The sequence below is a fragment of the Cetorhinus maximus genome, chromosome 9 (assembly GCF_964194155.1).
Source record: "Cetorhinus maximus chromosome 9, sCetMax3.hap1.1, whole genome shotgun sequence".
In the NCBI taxonomy this organism is placed as follows: domain Eukaryota; kingdom Metazoa; phylum Chordata; class Chondrichthyes; order Lamniformes; family Cetorhinidae; genus Cetorhinus; species Cetorhinus maximus.
Window position 1 is genome coordinate 16,180,071 of NC_135887.1, and position 21,922 is coordinate 16,201,992.

Here is a 21,922-nt window from a genome sequence, read left to right on the forward strand (position 1 = left end):
GCACACTCTCGAGCTGTCTATATTGATACATGCAAGAATTGGCAAAGCAAGTGTAGCCTTTGGCAGACTTTGAGCATCAGTCTTTGAGCGAAGAGGAGTAAATCTGCCTACCAAACTTGTTAGTCTATAGAGCAATAGTCCTGCCCACTCTGCTGTCTGCATGTGAGATGTGGACTGTGTATGAGTGTCATGCCAAGAAGCTCAACCACTTTCACTTGAGCTGCCTTCAGAAGCTTCTGAAGATCAGATGTAGAACAAAATACCAGACACTGTGGTGCTGACCTGAGTTGGCATGCCAAGCATCCACATCAAATTGAGACAGTCACAACTGAGTTGGGCTGGTTATGTAGGCAGAATGCCTGACACTTGCTTACCAAGGTGAATCTTCTATGAAGCCTGGGTTGCACTCTCATGGCAGTCAAGGAAGCGCTACATGGACACTTGGGAGTTTTGATATCGACTTAGTCCTGGGAGAAGCTCGCCCAGGATTGCAGCACCTGGTACAGCCAAATTAAAAATGGTGCAGCCTCCTTCGAAGCAAGCACATATCAGAGGCAGAGAGAAAACACAAGAGGAAATCCTGAGCCAGCAACTTGTCAAAAACTCTGATATGCAGTATCCTGTCATACAGGAGCAGAGCCTTCCAGGCGCAAATCAGCCTTAGCAGTCACCTACTTACCCACCAAAGCCCTACTACACACCACAGATGATGAATATGTTCATCTTTGCTTAGAAGGACAAAAAAAAAAGACTCGATTCCCCTTGCTTTAAAGGCTAACATGCCATTTACTTTTGTAATTGTTTGCTGTGCCTGCATGCAAACTTTTGTGTTCCTTGTATGAGTGTACACAAGTTTCTCTGAACATCAACACTTACAAGTTTTGCACCTTTGAATAGAGCAGCAGAATATTTTTTCAAAGTGAATAACGTCACACTTCACATTATACTCCTGCCACCTTGTTGCCCACTCATTTAACCTGTCTATATCTCTTTGCAGCTTCTTTGTGTCTTCCTCGCAGCTTTCATTCCTCCCCTTCAACTTTGTATCATCAACAAACTTAGGTACATTACTCTCTCTCTTTGTCTAAGTCATCAATATAGTTGAGGCCCCAGCACTGATCCTTGCGACACTCTATGAGTCAAGCCTGCCAACTTGAAAATGCACTATTTATTCCCGTTCGTTAACCAGCCCTCTATCTATGCTAATATTATCACCCCTTGAGCCATTATCTTGTGTATTAACCTTTTGTGTGGCACCTTATCCAAATGCCTTTCAGAAATCACAGTATACTACATCTACTGGTTCTCCTTTATACACGCTGCTAGTTACTTCCGCAAAAGCTAATAAATTTGACAAACAGGATTTTCCTTTTGTCAAACCATGTTGATTTGTTCTGTTATGCCATGCTTTTTCAGGTGCATTAAGATTTCATTTGTGTGTGCCAGATTTCCATATGTGCAAATAGAAATACTGATTAACTTAAAGACTACTTTTAAATCCAACCCTTCGAGCATAGCCATATTTTTTCTCATTTGTATAAGCATGCTGGAATTTGAGTTTGTCTGCATCCACAATAGTTCTGAAGTAACATTTACATTGCCTGTGTTGCTCGGTTTCTTACATCATCCTCTTCAATTTTCTGATAGCATTGACAGATGTTTGAAATATGGTTTCACAAATGCTTGAGATGCACCAGCACTTCCCTCAAGTGCCTAGGGCTTTGTACAAGAATCATGCTGCCATCACAGCCCAGCCTGATCTCATCCTCAACTACTGTCCACAAAAATGATCAGGCATGGGAACCCTAGCTGATTTCTCTCATGCTCCCTACCTTTACCCCCCAAACACATCTGGCTTGGCACCTTCCTAGTCTAGCCTTAGTACCAACCCTGGATGGTGCATTTACCTACTAAGCCTTTTTGCTGCAACGTTATTGTCAGCAGGTTATAGTGTGACTTGAGCAGAAATTACAGCAGCAGGAACTTGCATATTATCTTGGTTGAGGCATTTGAAACACAATGGAAAAAATAAGTTTTTTTTCATTATTGGGTGATGAATGTTTGCATCTCAGAAATTTTGAACACACTGGTGCCTTTACTTTCCAGACATCAGGTACATGAAAAGGAGGAGTTCAAGGCTTTAAAAACACTCAACATATTTTACCAGGCCGGAACATCAAAAACAGGGAATCCAGTGTTCTACTACATAGCTAGAAGGTAGGCTTCATTTTGGTTTGCTGTCTGTTAAGGGCCTTGTACAATGAATGAACTACTGTGGGATATGTGTAGTGTTACGAAATTTGATTGGACTAATTCCTCAAGACTTCATCCCAAGACCTTGCACCTCCAACTGCCCAGCCCAATCAAATAGCCTTTTCACCTATTTCTAATATTTTTATAACTAACTAATGAAAAATAAAAGAAATTGAAAAATAAGCATTTTTTAATGCCCCTATGATTTTCCTCCTGGGTTGCTTGGACCTGTGTCAAGACGATTAATCTGCCATTTCGCAAGACTGCAGGCAATTCCTAGAGGGTTGACAACCCTCAGTGTCTCCAACACCTCTGATATCATGTCATTTGTTTGGTCTGGAGATACCACTGGCTGACAAAACATATCTCTTGGCGCCAAGAATTTTGCTTTCTAAATGCAAAAGTCCAGTATTTGTTTGAAACGTTCTGTAATGATTTTCTCACCCGAAGTGATCATTGACCAGTTCTGATGATTATTATCTCTCTAAGTTAGCAGTGGTGCTTCTCATAACTGGCCTTCACATTGGGAGCTGCTTTTTTCCTTCCATGTTGAGCAAGCCCAGCATTTATTGTCCACTGCTAATAGCCCTTGGGAAGATGGTGAGCTGCCTCCTTGAACCACTGTAGTCCATGTGGTGTAGATACATCCACAGTGCTGCTAGGGAGGAAGTTCCAAGTCAGGATGGTGTTTGGTTTGGAAGGGAACTTGCAGGTGGTGGTGTTCCCATGTGTCTGCTGCCCTTGTCCTTCTAGATGGTAGTGGTTGTGGGTTGGAAGATGCTGTCTAAGGAGCCTTGGTGAGTTTCTGCAGTGCAGCTTGTAGATGGTGCACACTGCTGCCACTGTGCGAGGTGGTGGAAGGAGTGAATGTATTTGGATGGGGTGCCAGTCAAATGGGTTGCTTTGTACTGGATGGTGCTGAGCTTCTTGAAAGTTGTTGGAGCTGCACTTATCCAAGCAAGTGACTTGTGCCTTGTAGATGGTGGACAGGCTTTGGGGAGTCCGGAGGCGAGTTACTTGTTGCAGGACTCCCAGCCTCCGACCTGTTCTTATAGCCACAGTATTTATATGGCTAGTCCAGTTCAGTTTCTGGTGAATGTTAACCCTCAGGTTGTTGATAATGGTGGATTCAGTGATAGTAATGTCATTGAAAGTCAGGGTGCATTGGTTAAATTCTCTCTTGTCGGAGATGGTCATTGCCTGGCTCTTGTGTGGCGCGAATGTTACTTGCCACTTGTGAGCCCAAGCCTGGATGTTGTCCAGGTCTCACTGCATTTGGACATGGACTGCTTCAGTATCTGAGGAGTCACGAATGGTGCTGAGCATGGTGCAATCATCAGTGAACATCCCCACTTCTGACCTTATGATGGAAAGAAGGTCATTGATGAAACAGCTGAAGGTGGTTGGGCCTCAGACACCACCCTGAGGAACTGCTGCATTGATGTCCTGGAACTGAGATGAGTGACCTCCAACAACCACAACCATCTTACTTTGTGCTAGGTATGACTCCAATCAGTGGAGAGCTTTCCCCCAATTCCCATTGACTCCAGTTTTGCTTGGGCTGCTTTAATGTCGCTCTCACCTCACCTCACCTCACCTCTGGAGTTCAGCTGTTTTGTCCATGTTTGAACCAAGGCTGTGATGAGGTCAGGAACTGAGAGTTCCTGGCGGAACCCAAACTAGACATCAGTGAGCAGGTTATTGCTAAGCAAGTGCCACTTGATAGCACTGTTGATGACACCTTTCATCACTTTACTGATGATTGAGAGTAGACTACTGATGCGGTAATTGGCTGGATTGGGTTTGTCTTGCTTTTTGTGTACAGGACGTACCTGGGCAATCTTCCACATTGCTGGGTAGATGCCAGTGTTTTAGCTGTACTGGAACATCATGGCAAGTTCTGGAGCAGAAGTCTTCAATAGTATTGCCAGAATATTGTGAGGGTGCATAGCCTTTGCAGATTCCAATACCTTCAGCCATTTCTTGATATCATGGAATAAATTGAATTGGTTGAAGACTGGCATCTGTGATACTGGGACCTCCAGAGGAGGCCAGCATAGATCATCCACTCGACATGTCTAGCTGAAGATTGTTGTAAATGCTTAAGCCTTATCTTTTGCACTGATGTGCTGAGCTCGCCCATCATTGCAGATGAGGATACTTGTGGAGCCACCTCCAATGAGTTTAATTGTCCATCACCATTCACGACTGGATGTGGTAAGACTTCAGAGCTTAGCACGGTAGTAGTCCTGTGCTATAGTTTCACCAGGTTGACAACTCATTTTTAGGTATGCCTGGCGCTGCTCCCAGCATGCCCTCCTGTACTCTTTATTGAACCGGGGTTGATCCTCTGGATTAGTGGTAATTGTAGAGTGAAGGTTATGCTGGGCCATGAGGTTACAGGTTCTGCTGCTGCTGCTAGCCCACAGCACCTCATGGTTGCCCAGTCTTGAGTTGCTAGACCTGTTTGAAATCTATCCCATTTAGGGTGGTGGTAGTGCCACACAACATGGAGGGTATCCTCAATGTGAAGACAGGACTTGTCTCAACAACGACTGTGCGACGGTCGCTCCAACCGATACGGTTATGGATAAATGCATCTGCAGCAAGCAGGTTGGTGAGGATGAGGTCAGTTATGCTTTTCCCTCTTGTTTGTTCCCTCACCACCTGCTGCAAATCCAGTCTAGCAGCCCTGTCCTTTAGGACCTGGCCATAACGATGCTCCGAGTCACTCTTGGTGATGGACATTGAAGTCTCCCACCAAGAGTACGTTCTGCACCCTTGCCACCCTCAGTGCTTTCTCCAAGTGCCGTTCAACATGGAGGAGTACTGATTCATCAGCTGCAGGGGGACGGTACATGGTAATCAGCAGGAGGTTTCCTTGCTCATGTTTGACCTGATGCTATGAGACTTCATGCCTTCTGCAGTCGATGTTGGGGAATCCCAGGGCAACACCCTCCTGACTGTATACCACGGAGCTGCCACCTCTGTTGGGTCTGCGCTGCTGGTGGAACAGGACATACCCAGGGATGGTGGTGATGGTGTCTGGGGCATTATCTGTAAGTTATGATTCTGTGAGTATTACTCATTTCTGGGGCAGCTGTCCCAATTTTGGCACAAGCCCCCAGATGTCAGTAAGGGGGACTTTGCAGAGTCGACAGGGCTAAGTTTGCAGCTGTTGTTTCCAGTGTCTAAGCCGATGCCAGGTGGTTTGTCCGGTTTCATTCCTTAGATACTTTCTAGTGACTTGACACAATTGAGTGCCTTGGTAGGCCATTTAAGAGTTGAGCTAGACCAGGTAAGTACGGCAGATTTTCTTCCCGAAAGGGACATTAGTGAACCTAATGGGTTTTTACGTCAATCGACAATGGTTTCATGGTCATCATTAGACTTTTAATTCCAGATTTTTATTGATTGAATTCTGCTGTGGTAGGATTCAAACCTGGGCCCCAAGAGCATTCCCCTGGATTTCTGGATTACTAGTCCTTGGATTTCTGGATTACTAGTCCAGTGACAATACCACTGCGCCACCTTGAACCTGCCCTTCATACAAGACTCTGGTTGGGAAGCTTGGAAATTTGATGACGCATGTTGGTGAAATGGCTCACAAATATTAAAGAAACTAAAGCAATTAATATCTTGATAAAACACGACTTGAATTATGTCATTCAGATCCCACCCAGAAGTGGGATTTTGCTGTTTGTATGGAGAAAAAAGGTTGGAGTCCGAACAAATGTCAGCAGCTGCATTAACTGACCATTGTTTGATCTCTGCTCAGCGCAACTTCTCATCTCACATTTTAATTGCCAATTATCTAACAATCCACAAGCCTGTGTGGGACTGCTCTGTGAAGTTAACCCCTTTCTAATCTGCTTTGGACAGTGTCTTGTCCAGGTCCTACATGGTGGTCAAGAGGCAAAAGAACCCCAAACCTTGATGGGATCCCAAACTGATGTTCCTTTTCTTGCCTTGACTGAGGCAAATTGCAGCACCCATAACACCACCCTTGACTTAAGTGAACCAATCTAGCGCAGACTAACAATCTAATTGGTGCCCGTTAGTGCTGGGTTATTTTCATGTTAATATTAAAGGGACGTTACAGCTTCGGACTGGGTCACCAGCTTCCAACCCTTGCTATTTTAATGTCACCACAAATTGTGAGTAACTATATACCTTCAACTTGGAGCAGACCACAAACTCAATTTTAATTCAATTTGTGGGAAATGATGATATGTTCATGAGATATTTTTATAATCTGAGAAATGATTAATATCTGCTGATTGAAAATCAAAGTGATAGTGTAGTCTGAAACAACATTTTAATTTGTTAAATAGATAACTGAAAGTAGAGCGATTGCTAATGTTTAGGCTAGGCAACTCTAAACACACATTACAGGGTATAAGTATGGTTTTCCATATTGCTACAGGTGAGATGCACTTACAGGAACCAATGTCACTCTTGAGAGAGAAGATGGCTCCATTAAATGCCCCACATTTTAATGCTGGGCCTGACATTCATTACCTGGCTTATGAGCCTTACACCATCGCTGTTTTAATAAAAGTAATTGCAGAATGCTGCCCATTGAACAATTTTGCTTGGGCTACTTTGTACTTGTTTCTTGGAGCACAATAGAACAGGACTGTGATTCAAATTTCCAATTGATAAACTTGCCTTTTTTAGTTGCTGCATACAAATCTGAGGGGTTAAATCTAGCTCATTGTTAATGCACATTTTTTGACTCTGCCACGTGAAGACCTTGGTGATTAGCTTGTGAATCGGAATGACATTTTCCTATGAACTTACTTACCTGTCCTGAAGTAGTTGAATAAACCTTTAGAACTTCAGTGATATTGGGCATGATACATCATTAAACTGGAAAGAAACAAGCTTCAAAAACTTTTTTAATTTACAAAATATCTAATACTATATGAAGTTGGTTACCAAATGTTAAAACCTACCTACCTGTTTTTGGAGGTTCTGCAGTAATGGTGGCTCTGAATGTTGCTGCCGGTGCTGAAAGTTTTAGCTATATGTTCTGCGGCTACAATCTTTAAATATTGACTTGGGTTGATTCTGGTGCCCTTTGGCGATTTTGACTGTATTTCAGCAGTCACAACTGAAGAAGAGTAGACTTCGATAGACTGGGTCTAGGGCTTCAGTGTGCTGCAGAAATTGTCAAGCTGGGTCTGCTTTTCATTCCTGAAAATTTCAGTGCGGTCTAAAAATTAAAATGGAGATTTTTTTAAAAAAAAAGCTGCAGATACAAGTGTACAGTAAGCCTATCTAAAAGTGAGAAGCTAGTGTTTTGGAGAAAAAAATTTGAGTTCCAATATACTTTTTACCCTAAACCTCATCCTGCCATTGCTTTTCGGATGTTGACTCATGTGCTGTGTATTTGTAGCATTTTTAATAATTGTAATTTAATTCACACCTTTTGTCAGCTCAGTCTCAAATTTCTCATTTCCCATGTGTTGTATTTGTCTTTTAAACATGATATTGTACAGTGACAGCTGCCACAAATTGTCCTTAAATCTGTTAAAGTTGCTAGCTTTATGTGCTTAATCTTTGCATTCGATGTCAACGTGTTGTCCTGCTTACCAGTTGTTGACTTATGGTTCTTATTCCTGCTTCAGCGTCTTGGTGACTGTTCTAACTGGTGGAATTACTGGTCAGCACACTATAGCAAAGCCGACCCTGTTAATGTATGTTGAGGACCTTCTGGCTGCCATGCTTATCCAATAGGTTCTCTGGCCATTGGAGCTTTCTCTGCCTTGTTGGGCTTTCTACCTGTCCCCCTTTAGCTATTCTTACATCCTGTGTCTCGGCTGTTTTTAAAATCTTTTGGTTTCTCTCATTAGCCCTTCTTTTTCCACCTGTTAACATTATGTCTGTCATTCTGTTACCTCTTGCCTTCACCCAGACACTTCACAAGACATTGTTTCATTTCCAGTGTCTCTGGTGTTTTTCCCCACTTTCCCTTGTTTTGGATTTAAATGCTGTTCACTTGCAGTCTCTCGCAATATTGAGAAAAGAGTGAATTGCTTAAGCAATTGCTGCTGTTGTACACAGTGCTGCCTGACCTGCTGAGTGTTTTCAGCCTTTCCTAGTTTTCAAATTTCCAGTATCTGCGGTATTGTTTCTTTACATTGTGCTTAGCCAGTGGGCCTGTCAGCCCAATGCAGTTGTGACTCAGTCATGTTATCCCATTGGATGAATATAATTTCTCAATATTATCCCTTTTGAAGTGTTTCAAAATTAACTAGTTGGAGGCATTGATGCACAATGACATTGGATGATAGAATCAAAGCAAAAATAAGCCCCATATTGGTTCTGTGGTTGTCATGGGCATGATTGTACGGAACATGCTAATTGATTCCGTGCAGTCACCAGTTATGCGATTGCTGTTATACACAGAACTTTCTGTAGCTTCTGTCTAAAGGGAGCATATGTATTTATATAGCACATTCATGTGACTGTGGTTGTATATCAAGAAACATTAATCTCAAGTTTGTCTGCTGGGCTGAACAGTGTAACACGCGAAGTAAATGGTTTTAATCTGAAGATTGTAATCTTGAGGCTGTGTTTTGGGCATGTACCTGGCATTTTTCCTTGCATGGCCCACAATAGAGATGGAATTTGAAACCATGGGAGGTGCCTGCGTGCAGCTGAGATCACTTCAAATTGACATAGGTGTTCTGATCTTTGAAGATATTTGTCTTTTTGTTTTGACCACACAAAAAATCTGATTTTGTTGAACTTGGCTTTTCCAATGCAGTTAGGGAAAAAAAAATTCTTGGATTTATATAGTACCTAACACAACCTCAGGATGTCCCAAGTACTTTGCCGCCAATGAAGTGCTCCTGAAGTGCAGTCACTGTTGTAATGTAGGAAAGTATTTTTAAATCCAATATTTTGATCAGTAAAATTTTTTTTTCAGGCAGTTGGAGGTCATGTGCGTGTAATCTCTCGAATCTGCCACCTTCTGTGAAATAGTCTTTGTTCAATTCACCAACTTGCTTTCAAACCAGCACTTTATGCCACTTAAGTGTCTGCATGATGCAAGTCTTCGTACAATATGTTGATCATTTAGATACAGACTCAGAACATGTGCTGTTTATTCCTTTATGTGTTTAAAATTGGGTGTATGGGTAGATTGTCAGGTTTTGAATTATTTGTTTCAATTAGACAACTTGAATTGTTATCCCAGCTCCAGCAATGTTTCCTGAACTAGGTGCCAGGGAATACCCTTTTCTGGGTTTGAACCTGCTTTTCTTTGGGTACAGTGTATCTTTATGCTGTAGGATCTGGCCCCTGCCAACAGAAGGAAAAAAGAAAGACTTGCATTTAAAAAGCACCTTTCACAACAACCTCAGGACATCTCAAAGCGCTTTGTAAACAATGAAGTACTGTTGTAATGTAGAAAACTTGACACACCATTTGTGCACAGCAACCTCTCTCAAACCACAATCTGATAACCAGAGAATGTTTTGTGAAATGTTGAGTTAAGAGGAAAAACTTACCCAGAACATGGGGGAGAACACCCCTGCTGCTCTTTCAAATAGTGCCATGGAGTCGCTCTGCATACAGAGGGAAAATAGGGTCCTCCATTTAACATTTCACCTGAAAGGTGGAACATCTGATCATACAGCGCACTCTCAGTACTCTGCTGTAGTGACACCTTTCTTGTGCGCCGCACATTAAGGATTTCTTGTGTCAGACCAGATATATTGCAGCGACTTTGGATCCTTAGTCATTTCCAATTCAACCTTTCAACTCAGTCAACATTCTGGTCCTTGGACTATTTCTGTTCTCATTTCGTTCCATCCCCCAACACCTGTATGTGCCTTTGCCCAATAGTGCTAACTAAAATATTTCACAAGTGATTTCAAAGCTTCCAAAACCCAGTAGATGTAGAGTAGCTGACGGTTTTTAAAGGTGTTTCCTGAGGCTTCAAATTTGTAATTTTTTTATTTTGGCGCGTGCGTGGGCATGACTGGTATTAAATATCCTCTCCGTGTGTCTTGTTGCTAAATTATTGCCTTCATTTAAGTTGGATGCTGCGCTTTTTAAAGCTCTGAGATTAAAACTTTTAGTAGGGGTATGCAGCATGGTTAGCTCAGGGGGACCGAATGTTGAAACATACTGCGTCTGATTCTGACTGCCTTAATATGAAGGAGCCATCCAGGAGTGCAACTGGAATGTCTATACTTCCTGTCTCTTAGCTACTGGGAAATGCCCATAGACCCTAAATGCGCCAAGGAGCACAAAGCAATAATCTGCTGCAAAATCAGTTTTGTTTAAATTTGTCACTAAACCACCTGCCACCAACCCAAGTTAGAAGCTTCAATTAAAAAATTCAGATTAAAGTCACCATTCGCTATGATGTTGTGGCAATGTAGAAAGCCTTTCAGTGAAGATTTCTGGGTTTGCAGGCCACAGTTTGAACACACAGTCTTGGAGTGTACAGAGTAGAGGAACGATGCTTATCTCCAGTATTGGAAAAATGAATTGTGAGAAATGATAAGCCGGGGCCCTTCAAAATTGTGAATAGATCCCTTGAAAGGCTTTTTAATTACATATAAGACACTGAACAGTATCGGGAATGTAAATCCAAAAATAAATTTGTAAAACATATTGGGATCTATTCAGTGTTGTGAAAGGCAAGTTTAGGGTTTAGGGATCAACAATATATGGGATGGATTGCCAGAGAAGGAGGTTGAGGACTGGATACTGGACTCATTAAGTCACATCTAGCTGATGTATTGGGAAAACAGTAAGGTTCGTTTTTTTTTCTTTGAAGTACATGGTCCAGGAAGCTTTCTTCATCTGCCCCATCCTCTGATCTGTACAATTGCAATCGTAAATGCAGAGTGTTACTGTAGTACAGCTTTTTTGCCGCAGGAGACCCTCAGTGAGCCATTAGTGAAGTGCTCTTTTGTTGCAGAGAGTAATGTTACAGCATTAATATTCACTAATCTCAAAAGGAGATTATTTTTGAGATTTTCATAGTTGTTCCCAAACTTAGACTGATAGAATTTCCCATCCTGAGAAGGAAAACTGCTATTAAGGCAAAGGGTTCTGTGCGTGGTAATTCAGCCAGGACTTTTTAAAATCAGTTCCTTCATATTTTCAGTATTTATAGAATATTTAGTTTTAAGGGCTGCATATTTATTTTTAGGTATACAGTTCTCTCAGGATGTTAAAAAGATGAAATAAGAGCCCATAAGCAGAATAAGCTGTATGTGGTCTCTGGAATTATAGCTGTCGTCTTCTCACTTGTTTTCCTATGTATGCTAACATAAACTGAAAAATGTTTTGTAGGTAGAAATTTTTAAGATGGATATGAATCAAATCCTGGCAGAATCTCACTTTGTTTCCAAGCCCTTCAATTTTCTTTCTGTATCAGAACTTTACTGGAGGATATGCTAAGTGGGTTAATCTGTATTGAAACTGAGTTCTGTCTGGTTGCTATCTTTGCTTCCTGATTCACTAGTGTATTTGAACTGCGATGATAAAAACCAAGGTGAAACGAAAGGTTGATTTTCTTCATAAAATCACAGGGTTGTCAACTGTGCTTACCAGATGTGGTCATGATGTTTTGATGCCTTCTACAATGGAGACCTCAATTTTTCAAAAATTATCCATCCACTGAATGTGGGTGTCGCTGGCTAGGCCAGGATTTGTTTCCCATCCCTAATTGCCCTTGAGGAGGTGGTGAGCTGCTGCCTTGAACTGCTGCAGTCCATGTGGTGTAGGTCCAACAGTGCTCTTGGGGAGGGAGTTCCAGGATTTTGACCCAGTGACAGTGAATGAACAGTGATATATTTCCAAGTCAGGATGGATGGTTTGTGGCTTGGAGGGGAACTTCCAGGTGGTGGTGTTCCCATGCATTTGCTGCCCTTGTCTTTCTAGGTGGTAGAGGTCGTGGGTTTGAAAGGTGCTGACGAGGGAGCCTTGTTGAGTTGCTGCAGTGCATCTTGTAGGTGGTACACACTGCTGCCACTATGCATCAATAGTGGAGGGAGTGAATGTTGAAGGTGGTGGATGGGGTGCCAATCAAGCAGGCTGCTTTGTCCTAGATGGCATCAAGCTTCTTGAGATTGTTGGAGCTGTACTCATCCAGGCAAGTGGTGAGTATTCCATCATACTCCTGACATGTGCCTTGTAGATGATGGAGAAACATTGGGGAGTCAGGGAGTGAGTTACTTCCTGCAGAATTCCTAGCTTCTCACCTGCTCTTGTAGCCACAGTATTCATATAACTGGTCCGGTTCACTTTCTGGTCAATGGTAACCCCCTGGGTGTTTAACTAATGAGATGGATGTTAGGTTTTTTATGCAAGAAATGAGAGGCAACATTTATATTGTGCCTTTAAAATTAATGGAAATAAAGTTTGGTGGTGCTTCAGGATGAAAATATTTGACATAGATGCCAATCTAGAGAGGGAGAGATTGGTAGGGGTGACCAAGGGGTTGGTTGAAAACTTTGTTGCAAGTTGGTTTGCTCCAGGTTGTGAAATTAAGTAAAGACTTTGTCGAAAGACACAAAATATTGCCAAGCTAAGAGCTTCCGCGTTAAAACTTGCTGTCTTCCACAAGGAAATTTTCACAGGTGCACAATGAGTGGTTAAATAAATATATATTTTGATGGCTGCTTTCAATTTGTTTTCAAGATTCAACATTTTATTTGAAATTTAGTTATATTACATTGCAATTAACTTATTATTTACAAAATAATTTGGTGGTTGCATGCAACCCCACACAACAGGAAAAAGATGCTCAAAATTTAATGTTACAAATAGAGAATCCAGTTAGACGTTTCAGGTCACACAGAAATAGTTTAGTTGTAAAATTATTAAACTATTCCTAAGAGTTTGATTTTACAGAAAATGAATTCTGAATGTGTATCACAATTGCTTTATGTTGAAATAAAAATAAACATTCACAACATGGTGGGTAGGTAGTTTGTTTGATAACCTTTGTTAGTAAGGGTGCTTTCTGCTACTTGCTGGTGGGTTGGTTTGTGGTGGAGGTTTACTTTTTTCTTTACCCTTTCCTTGTGATGGTGATGACCTATTGGGGTACTGTGCAATTGCAGCCCCTTCTTCCATTACCGCTTTCCATTACTCGTCCATGTGGTTGTTCTTCATCTGTGAGCCTTGACCCAAATGTTTTCAAAGGCTATGCTGGTGGGGCTGGGGGAGGTGGTCAGTGGTGGCTCATATCTGAACCTATTCCTGTCCAGATCGGACATTCACAAGTGCACACTTTCCAGCAGGAGTTAGAGAGTCACTGTTGCGACTGGGGAGCCCAAGTTTACCTTTTATTTCCCTTCTTTCCAGTCCATGGGACAAATCAGACCTGACGTAATGAGGCAGGCGCACCACAGACCAGAGATCAGATTTGTTCGGTATGACTCACCGAGTCTTTAGAGGAGGCCTTTGTTCTTCGTTTCTTTGAAAAAAAAATTGCAAACTACCTAATTCATTGACCATAAGTGATGTTGACTGTCTGTAACTGTTTCCCTTGTTTAGATGACTAAACAACCAGTGATACCAGCATGGTGAGAACAATTATGTAGAGGCTTATTCCTGTGCATACATGTGCTTTTGAGTTTGGGCTTTGCACTGTTGTCACATGTTGATTCACATGACTTGTTGTTCCAGTGATTCCATTCATCTTTGGTGCAGTGGTCAGACTGGTAGGAAAAACCTTGATGGTTTTTGTAATGCTTCTTATTGCAGCATGAGAAGTGGTTGCCTTGATGGTAATTGACTCTGAGACTGTTGAGGATGTAGTGGATGCAGTTGACTTGTGACTTTTAATGGCCGTTGGCTGCAAGGTTGACCGTGACATTGATCCACTGGTTTGGCTTTTCACAGTTCCATTTGATTTGTTGGCCCTTGTAATGGACTTGGTTGAAACTGTGCTGTTGGAGGTGAATTCCGGTGTTATAGTGGACATTGTGGGTGATGAAGGCCCATTAGTTGTATTATTAGTAACACTAGGTGTATTGTTTGAACTTTCAGTGCTACCTGTTTGAATGGAAATGTTTTTGGTTGCTATTTGTTCACTAACTGAGCTTGGTGCAGGCGAATTCAAACTAGCATTGGTGACTAACTGTGAAAAGGATGGAGTTCCAGTTTCTTGACTAGTTAAAGATTGAGATGTATTTGCTTCACTCTCTCTGGGCCTAGTACTTATTATTGTTTTGATTTCAGTCTGCTGACCTGTAAAAGCTGAAGTATGACTTGGTAGTGTAACGGTGCTTAGGTCAGAGTTGGCAAATTGAGCTTCTTCAGTACATGGGTATCCAAGAACGGTTGCTTTCACCGTCTTTACCCACGTCAACAGATAGAATTGACTGTCCTGAGAGTTGCATTGCCACAAATTTCCATAGAGTGTAATCAACTGCAAGTTAGTGAGTTGATCAAAAGTTCCATTTGGAATAAGCCTGAAACTGTTGTTGTTCAGGTACAATTTTGAGAGTCTGCCTTGGCGAAAAGTGTCAGGGAGTATATTCTGCAAATTGTTGTGAGATAAATCTAACACCTCCAAGTTGTGGGGTGTGTTGGTTGGGATTGCCCAGAATCTATTTCCACTGAAGTTGAGCAATTTGAGGCTACTTAGTGTGTTTTTAATTAGATAAGATCTTTTAATCAAGTTGTTAGACAAATCCAGTGTTCTCAGGTTCCACTGAGTGACAGTGTCTCCCTTCTCAAGTACTTTGATTCTATTATTGGCAGCATAGATTTCCCAAAGCGCCCGTGGAAACTCAGTTGGCATACGCGTGAGCAGATTGTTGGATATGTCGAGGAACCTCAGGTTGGTGAAATTTTTCAGCTTATCGTCGAGATCTTTAATGTCATTGTGGGAAATGTTTAGGGATATTATATTGTCCTGGATATTCTCTGGAAGTTCAGTTAAGCCTTTGCTTGAGCAGTCTACAAACCTGTCATTTTGTGTGCATGAACACTCTGAAGGACAGGTTGCTGTGTTTGAAGGTAGGATGGACAAAAGGGCCAAGAAGCAACCGTATAATGTGAAATAGCCCATTGTTTCCCTATAAAAGAAGATAATTGCACATTGGTTTATTTGCCCTTCACAGCAACAAAAAAAATCATGTCTTTATTTAAAGAAAAATATAACTGTTTCCCCCCCATACCATGCAGCATTCTTGGGATTAGCAGGTGCACCCAGAATGGGAAATGAGCTGCACAAAGGAACAGGTTTACTTCACCACCCATCCCACCCCCTTCCGCACAAAACAAAATACTCTGTGGGAGTACCTGACCTCAGCTCAAATGAGGCCGTTCAATGAAATGCCTTGGCTGACAAGATAATGGCATAGAGAATCTCGAGCACATGCCTTGCATTCTAATACTCATGTGGCACAGTTCCAGGCTGGTGTTGGAGAGCGTCTCATGCCTGGATTTGTTTAAGAACCTAGATGTCTGAATGCTCCATTATTATTGCTTGTGAAACAACAACTAGATGCACAATGCTCTGGAATGAACAAATCAACAGACAGTGTTGCAGCAAAAGATTTGTGCAAATTAGTATGGCTGTGTTGTGATTATGGACTTTCTTGCAATCCACCTATAATAAGACATTGCTGACGAAGAAAAATTATTTTTTAAATGTTTTAATTAATGTAACTTATTGTCCTATTTTAAAAAAGAAATCTGGATTTTTTAATGAAGGAAATTATATTATCAAAAAGCTTTACCATGACATTCATAAGATCAAGAAAGGCCACTCAAAATTAAATATTCACCCTTCACTAAACTGCCAGCTTAATGCACAAATCAGTTCTGTTCAGGTTAATATTCCTCTTTCAAACGATTTTTTAAAAAAAATGCAATGAGGGTTTAGTTCTGTGGAAAAAGGAAAATCCCGTAAAACGTCGTTTTATCCTACCGTTAACAGCAGAATTACAGCTGCTGCCCTTGGTTCTATATTTTCTAGCACGGCATAAAAATCCGATTTAGCTGGTCTCGACAAATTTGCTTTTCACTGCAGTCTCCAAGAAATGGTGCAAGTGAGAAAAATATTACAAAAAAGAGAAAAAGCAAAACCCAATAGAAAAACATAGTGTACTTACCAAGGCAGCCCTTTACAAGAGGATCTTTGCTGCTGAAGTGTTCTTGGTGCAGATGTTCAATTGCTAGATAGCTGCTTTACAGAGGAGCTATTTATACCCACTCTGAAGCGATGCAGGGATCTTTAGTGTAAGCACCATGCCCTGTTCTGAGTACAATCTAAATTACGTGTTATTGACAATATGACCTCATTTCTACACCTCCCGAACATGAGTGTGACACAGATATTTAATTTATTACTTCACTAGCACTGAGTGACAGACAGCTAGGGTAGTGCATATCCATTGTTTGTGCAATACTGAAAAATATATAATGTCATTTACACTTGTAAAGAAGAATGTTAGACTTTTATGTAACTAAGACCACTGGTTTGCCGTTTTCTTGGAAGGATGGATGGGATCATGGAATGTGATGTTCAAAATAGTAGCTTAGAAAGAAAAATCTAGAATTCCATGTAATAGAATTTGATTTCAGCCATCATTAACCATGGCTGTTATGTTGTTAATGAAAATGCATTGGCACTTTGTCCTATGAGGGTTGCTGAAGGAATTTGAAAGTAACATGCAGCAGATTAATTTGAATATATTGCAATCACTTCTCCCAGTTTCCTCCCCTTTTCCACTGCTTTCTCTGCCAGTTAGAAGGATGTGGACGGAAGTGACAGTCTGACTCTCTTGTACTATTGGCCATTGCTGGTTTCTCCATGGCATTCTCGAATATCTACTTCTAAGCCACTCGAGCAAGTGGCTGAGGAAATCTTGCAAAAATGTCTTTGTTCTGTTGTGTTATTTTCTCTTATATTGCTTTTGTCAATACAAAAAAAAATCATCCTTGTTTTCAAGTTCCTCCCTGGCCTCTCCTCTCCCTATCTCTAATGTGCTCCAGTCCTATAATCCTCCGATATCTCTCTGTTCTTCCAATTCTGACCACCTTGTGCATCTCCAATTTTTATCACTCGACCATTGCCAATTGTACTTTCAGCTGCCTGGGTCCTAGGATCTAGCATTCGTTCATTCCCTATGCCTCTCCACCGCCCTAGCTTTCCTTTTAAGACACTCGTTAAAAATTATCCTTTTGACCAGATCTTCAGTCCCCTGTCCTAATATCTCCTTGGGTAGCTCAGTGACAAATTTTGTTTAACAGCTCTGAGATACTTTGCTACATTGAAAGTGCTACATAGTTGATTACTCATTGACTTGTATTCTGTTCCACTTGACCTCTGTTGGTGGATTGTTGAGTAACCTCTAACATTCTCCATGGTTTCAGATGTCCTTGCTGCCCTTCAAGTGAGGCTGTTTGGCACATCCCTGAGCCATTGTTCTGCTGAAGTATATTGCACCTTTATTTGGGCTTTTCTGTTCAGTTAAAGGAAATCTGTGTTTTCCAATTTGAGAAATGCTTTGGGAACTTTGCTTAGTTACGTATTTTGTCACTATTTGTGCAAGGAGTGCTGTTGACATCTATATCTGACAATTTCTTGTTCAAATTGGCTTCTCTATTAGAGGCTGTGGGTTCAAGCCACACCCAAGAGACCTGAGCGGTGCTACCCTGTCAGGTGCTCATTTTAAATGGGGCATTAAACCAAGGTGAATGTAAAAATTCCACAGCACTAGAAGACCAGGAGAGAGTTCTGTTGTCCTGACCAATATTAATCCCACAACTAAGAGCACTAAAACAGATAAACTGTTCCTTTATCTGATTGCTGTTTCTGGGACTGTGCTATGTGCAAACTGGCTGCTGAATTTATCAAAATGACAACTTACAAGACTGCACTTAATGACTATTAAGTGCTTTGGGATGTTTCTTTATAAATACAAGTTCTTTGTGACCATTTTGATCCATTGTAGTGGGGAAATGAATGGTGAGGGTGAAGTGTGGAATTTTATCCCAAGAGTATTTTCCCATTATACTTCTAAAGGATGGTCTGTCTTTTTTACTGAAGACATTTTCCACTCCATTTTTATGCTAGCCCATTTTTTTTTTAGTTGCTGGTAGGGATAGAGGGTGGAGGTTAAAATGTCTGCTTGGAGATATCGGTCATGGTCAGTGTATCCCCAAGTATGCAAATATCTGCATGTGAACAATGATGGACAGAAAAGGCCCACTGTTCCATCCAGCCTGTCATACTCACATCATATGCCTGTGACTGTATGAAGACTATGGAGATTTTAAGAACAAACTAAATGACACACAGACAATTTACCTTGACCCATGATGGAGTCATGAGGGGTCAAGTGACTTTTGTAATTCCTGCACTGACCCAGAACTAACCCTGTCTCTGGAAAATCATTAAAATGTAAAAGCCCATGGGTGGAGGACTCTGCCTTGATAAGACATTAAAAACGTGAGATCACTTGTGGAATTTACAGCTCCCATTATCTGAATAATTACAGAAGCCCAAATATGATGATCCTCAGACTAGGTATCTGCAAACCCGAAACCTAACAAAGAGCGGTATGAAGAAACCAGTTTATCACCAGCAGGTGTGAACAGCCACCATTCATCCATCCTCCATTGTGCAGCAATTGTTATGATCCCAGTTGACATTACTATTGGGCAAACCAGATCCCAGGGTGGAACCTGGCTTGATAGATCCTAATTTTTATTTTTTTGTTTAGCTAGGTGGAGAGTGGCTACTGAACAGAGTCACAGGAGTCAGCTGATGAACTTTTGACAAAAGAATAAAGCATTTCTTCAAGAAAAGATGAACTATATTACTATTACAATACTTCTTCACCCACAACTATACTTTTACAGATATATACAGTTTTGTAAGGATAGCATAAGTTACAAAAGCTATCTTGTACTCTAATGTTCACAATAAGCACGCAGTCCATGTAAATCAATGGGCAACCTATGGGCAGACACACTACATTCTGAAACCAGGTGACAGATGCCAACCCAAACAGATGCTATGGATCTCACATCAACTCCCCCCAGATGCTTGTCATCCCGTGAGCCAACCATGAGGGTTTCCAATCTCCACTCTTGAAGAACCCGCTGTAGAATCTTCTCCCAAACAATGGTTTCTTTCAGACACCTGCAAAAATCCACTCAACAGTTTCAAACCCTCCTCCTGATGCCCCTCTCCCCTGGATCACCACATGCATTCAGGCTTCCTTCAATGCACTCTCCAAAATGCTCCACCATGTCAACAGAGCGCTACTGCTTCACATACCCATAGTAAAGATTTGCAGACCTTCAGCTGTCTCCTTGGATCTTCTGGCTTCTTGCAAGCCTATATTGCTTTAAATCTGTGTCCTGCGGCTTTCTCCCTTTAAGCTTGGAGCCTTTCTCTGCTCCTCACTCTTAACTTCACTTACAGGACCTTTTCCAGATTCCCGTCCTCATCCTTTGACTTAACTGTCCTCTTGGGGCCTTTCCTGTTCCACTCCCTGGTTTCAAGGGCTTCCTTCTTTGTTTTTTTTGGAACCTGCTCTTTGCAGCTCCCTCTCCTGTCCTCCTGCTGGCCATTGCTTCTACCTTTACTTTGGGACTTGCTATCTGTCCTCTTATGCTGCTTTTGCTGGCATCTCTTTTCAAACCTTGGAGCCCACTGACCAACTGCACTCAAACTGAACTGAAACTACTTTTCTGTCTCTGTGGGGCCTTCTGTTGCTAGGCAATAGCAGTATTTTCTATCTTGTGTTTTGTTTTACCTTGCCTTCAAGAGTCATAAAATCTAATTAAAATGCTGGTATCTTTTAAAGTGAAACTAAAGCTCAAATTCTCCCTTTCTTAACACACCAATACAGAAACACAGATTAAACTTAGATATTCCTTATTCTAGATATACACCCAAATACACATACAACTTATACCAGCTCTATTTCCTAACACATTCGCTTCTAACATTGTATCATCTGTGTGGATAGGTATTGATCATGTGGTGACATGGTTGAAACTGACTTGAGATAGCACATTATTCAGAGGACCAGCCAGGGCAGGCCTGTCTGGGAGAAACAGCACAAATGGGAGCCACCACCCAGCTAGAAATATAGAACCCTGCCTAACAACTCAAGTCAACTCAGACAGTGAGGGAGGGACTAATTTGTTCCAACCAGCAAGAATATATCTCCCCTACAAAGGTTTAGCCACAATAATGTGTAAAAATCCGGAGACTTCACCTGAAAATCCAGAGATTTAAAAACTCTGTTTATCTTTAGGGAACCAATAGAAGGAACTCAATGTGCCTGCGATGCTTTCCATCTTAAAGGACAAATTTAAAGTATGATTTGCTTCTTGTTATTCTGTTAACCTAAGTGCATGCTTTATCTGTAGACTCTTGTGCGTTTGTGTGTTTTTTGAGGGAGTGTGTTTTTGTTGCATTTCAGGTATTTAGTGAATATGCATTTTTTCTTCTTTTGATTTAAACTTAACAGCCTGTTTCGTGTCTGTTGTTTAAGGTCACAACACTCAAAATGGTTTAAAACACTCCTAAAACATATACCTTGTTGCGAACAACAAAGAGATGAGGGGAAACATTATCCCACCATCTCTCTTCATCCATAACATGCCTGGCCATGTGTATCATACTAGCTATCATAATATGTACACTCTTCACTCCATCCACTGTCAAGTGCTCTTTGGTTGAGGCGGAAATTCAGATTAAATGCCCTGGTTGATTTTAGGGGGAAAATCTCTTAAATTTTGTCCAACCCCAACCTCAGTGATTGAACCTAGTCCTGGACATCACTTTGGCCCTAATAATTCAATCTGGTACCTAGCTTTTGGCCTCAGACAAAAACAGGTCCAGTGCTTGCTTGTAGGAATTCAGCAAATTGGCATTGTTATGAAACCCAACTTAGATTATTCTTGAGTGCTGAGGTCGGGAACTCCAAGTCCCGACAGCCGTCGGACCTCAAGCACATTTTCGGCCGGGAGCAGGCTAAACATGTGCAGCCCTGCGTCTTAACGTTCTTCGGCCCGCGTTAGGCCCCGCACGCCTGCACCTAGAGAGAAAAAGAAGGGCATGAAAACCTGGGTGAGGTGACTGGGTGTAGAGCACCATAGCTACCAAGTGCCCCAGAGAGGGACAAAGGAGGGGGACAGGGAGAGATCCCAAACGGGAGAGGAGACAGGGAGACATCCCAATAAGTGCCCCAAAAGGAAGCCCTAAGTAAGGGACAAAGATGGGACGGAAACAAGTCCAAGTTAAGTTGAGGAAAAAGAAGGGAGCAAAGAAACTGGCTCGAAGTTAGAGAGAGGGTTGCAGGGAGCAGCCTTTTAAGTACAAAGGACTCATGAGAGGCCCTGGTAATTGATGTGGGTCGTTGGGGCAAAGGTACCCCTTTGGAGCAGTAGGGTTCTGCTCAGCACGGCTGAAGATCTGAAGTTGTGCCTGTAATTTGGTGCTTGGGTGTATACATGGGAATCCAGGGGAACGCAGTCTTGCAAGGCAAGATTGAAACCCTGCGAGGTGGGCTGTTGTTGATGCCGTCCGAGTCTGGTAATTGAAGAGGGCTCAAGAGAAGCTCTGAAGATCCAAGAAGGCAGCTGGAGGTTGGTGACTCCGTGCTGTGGGCCACTGGGGCAAAGGTACTGCTTTAGAGCTGTAGTGTTCTGCTTG

At 41.8% G+C, this 21,922-nt stretch overlaps 2 protein-coding genes across 8 annotated transcripts in view; one reads left to right on the forward strand and one right to left on the reverse strand.

Annotated features, from left to right (window-relative positions):
• The window catches only part of nf1a (neurofibromin 1a), a 283,175-nt gene that overhangs the window by 142,989 nt on the left and 118,264 nt on the right, over positions 1-21,922 (forward strand). For all 7 annotated transcript variants that reach the window (XM_078548137.1, XM_078548140.1, XM_078548138.1 and 4 more), the window contains one exon: positions 2,107-2,217. In XM_078548137.1, coding sequence (XP_078404263.1) covers positions 2,107-2,217 — 111 coding nt within the window. The remainder of the gene's footprint in view (positions 1-2,106; positions 2,218-21,922) is intronic.
• On the reverse strand, positions 13,790-16,302 carry omg (oligodendrocyte myelin glycoprotein). The gene has a single exon (XM_078547902.1). The coding sequence runs from the start codon at positions 15,305-15,307 to the stop codon at positions 13,790-13,792; it is 1,518 nt and encodes a 505-aa protein (XP_078404028.1). The 5' UTR covers positions 15,308-16,302.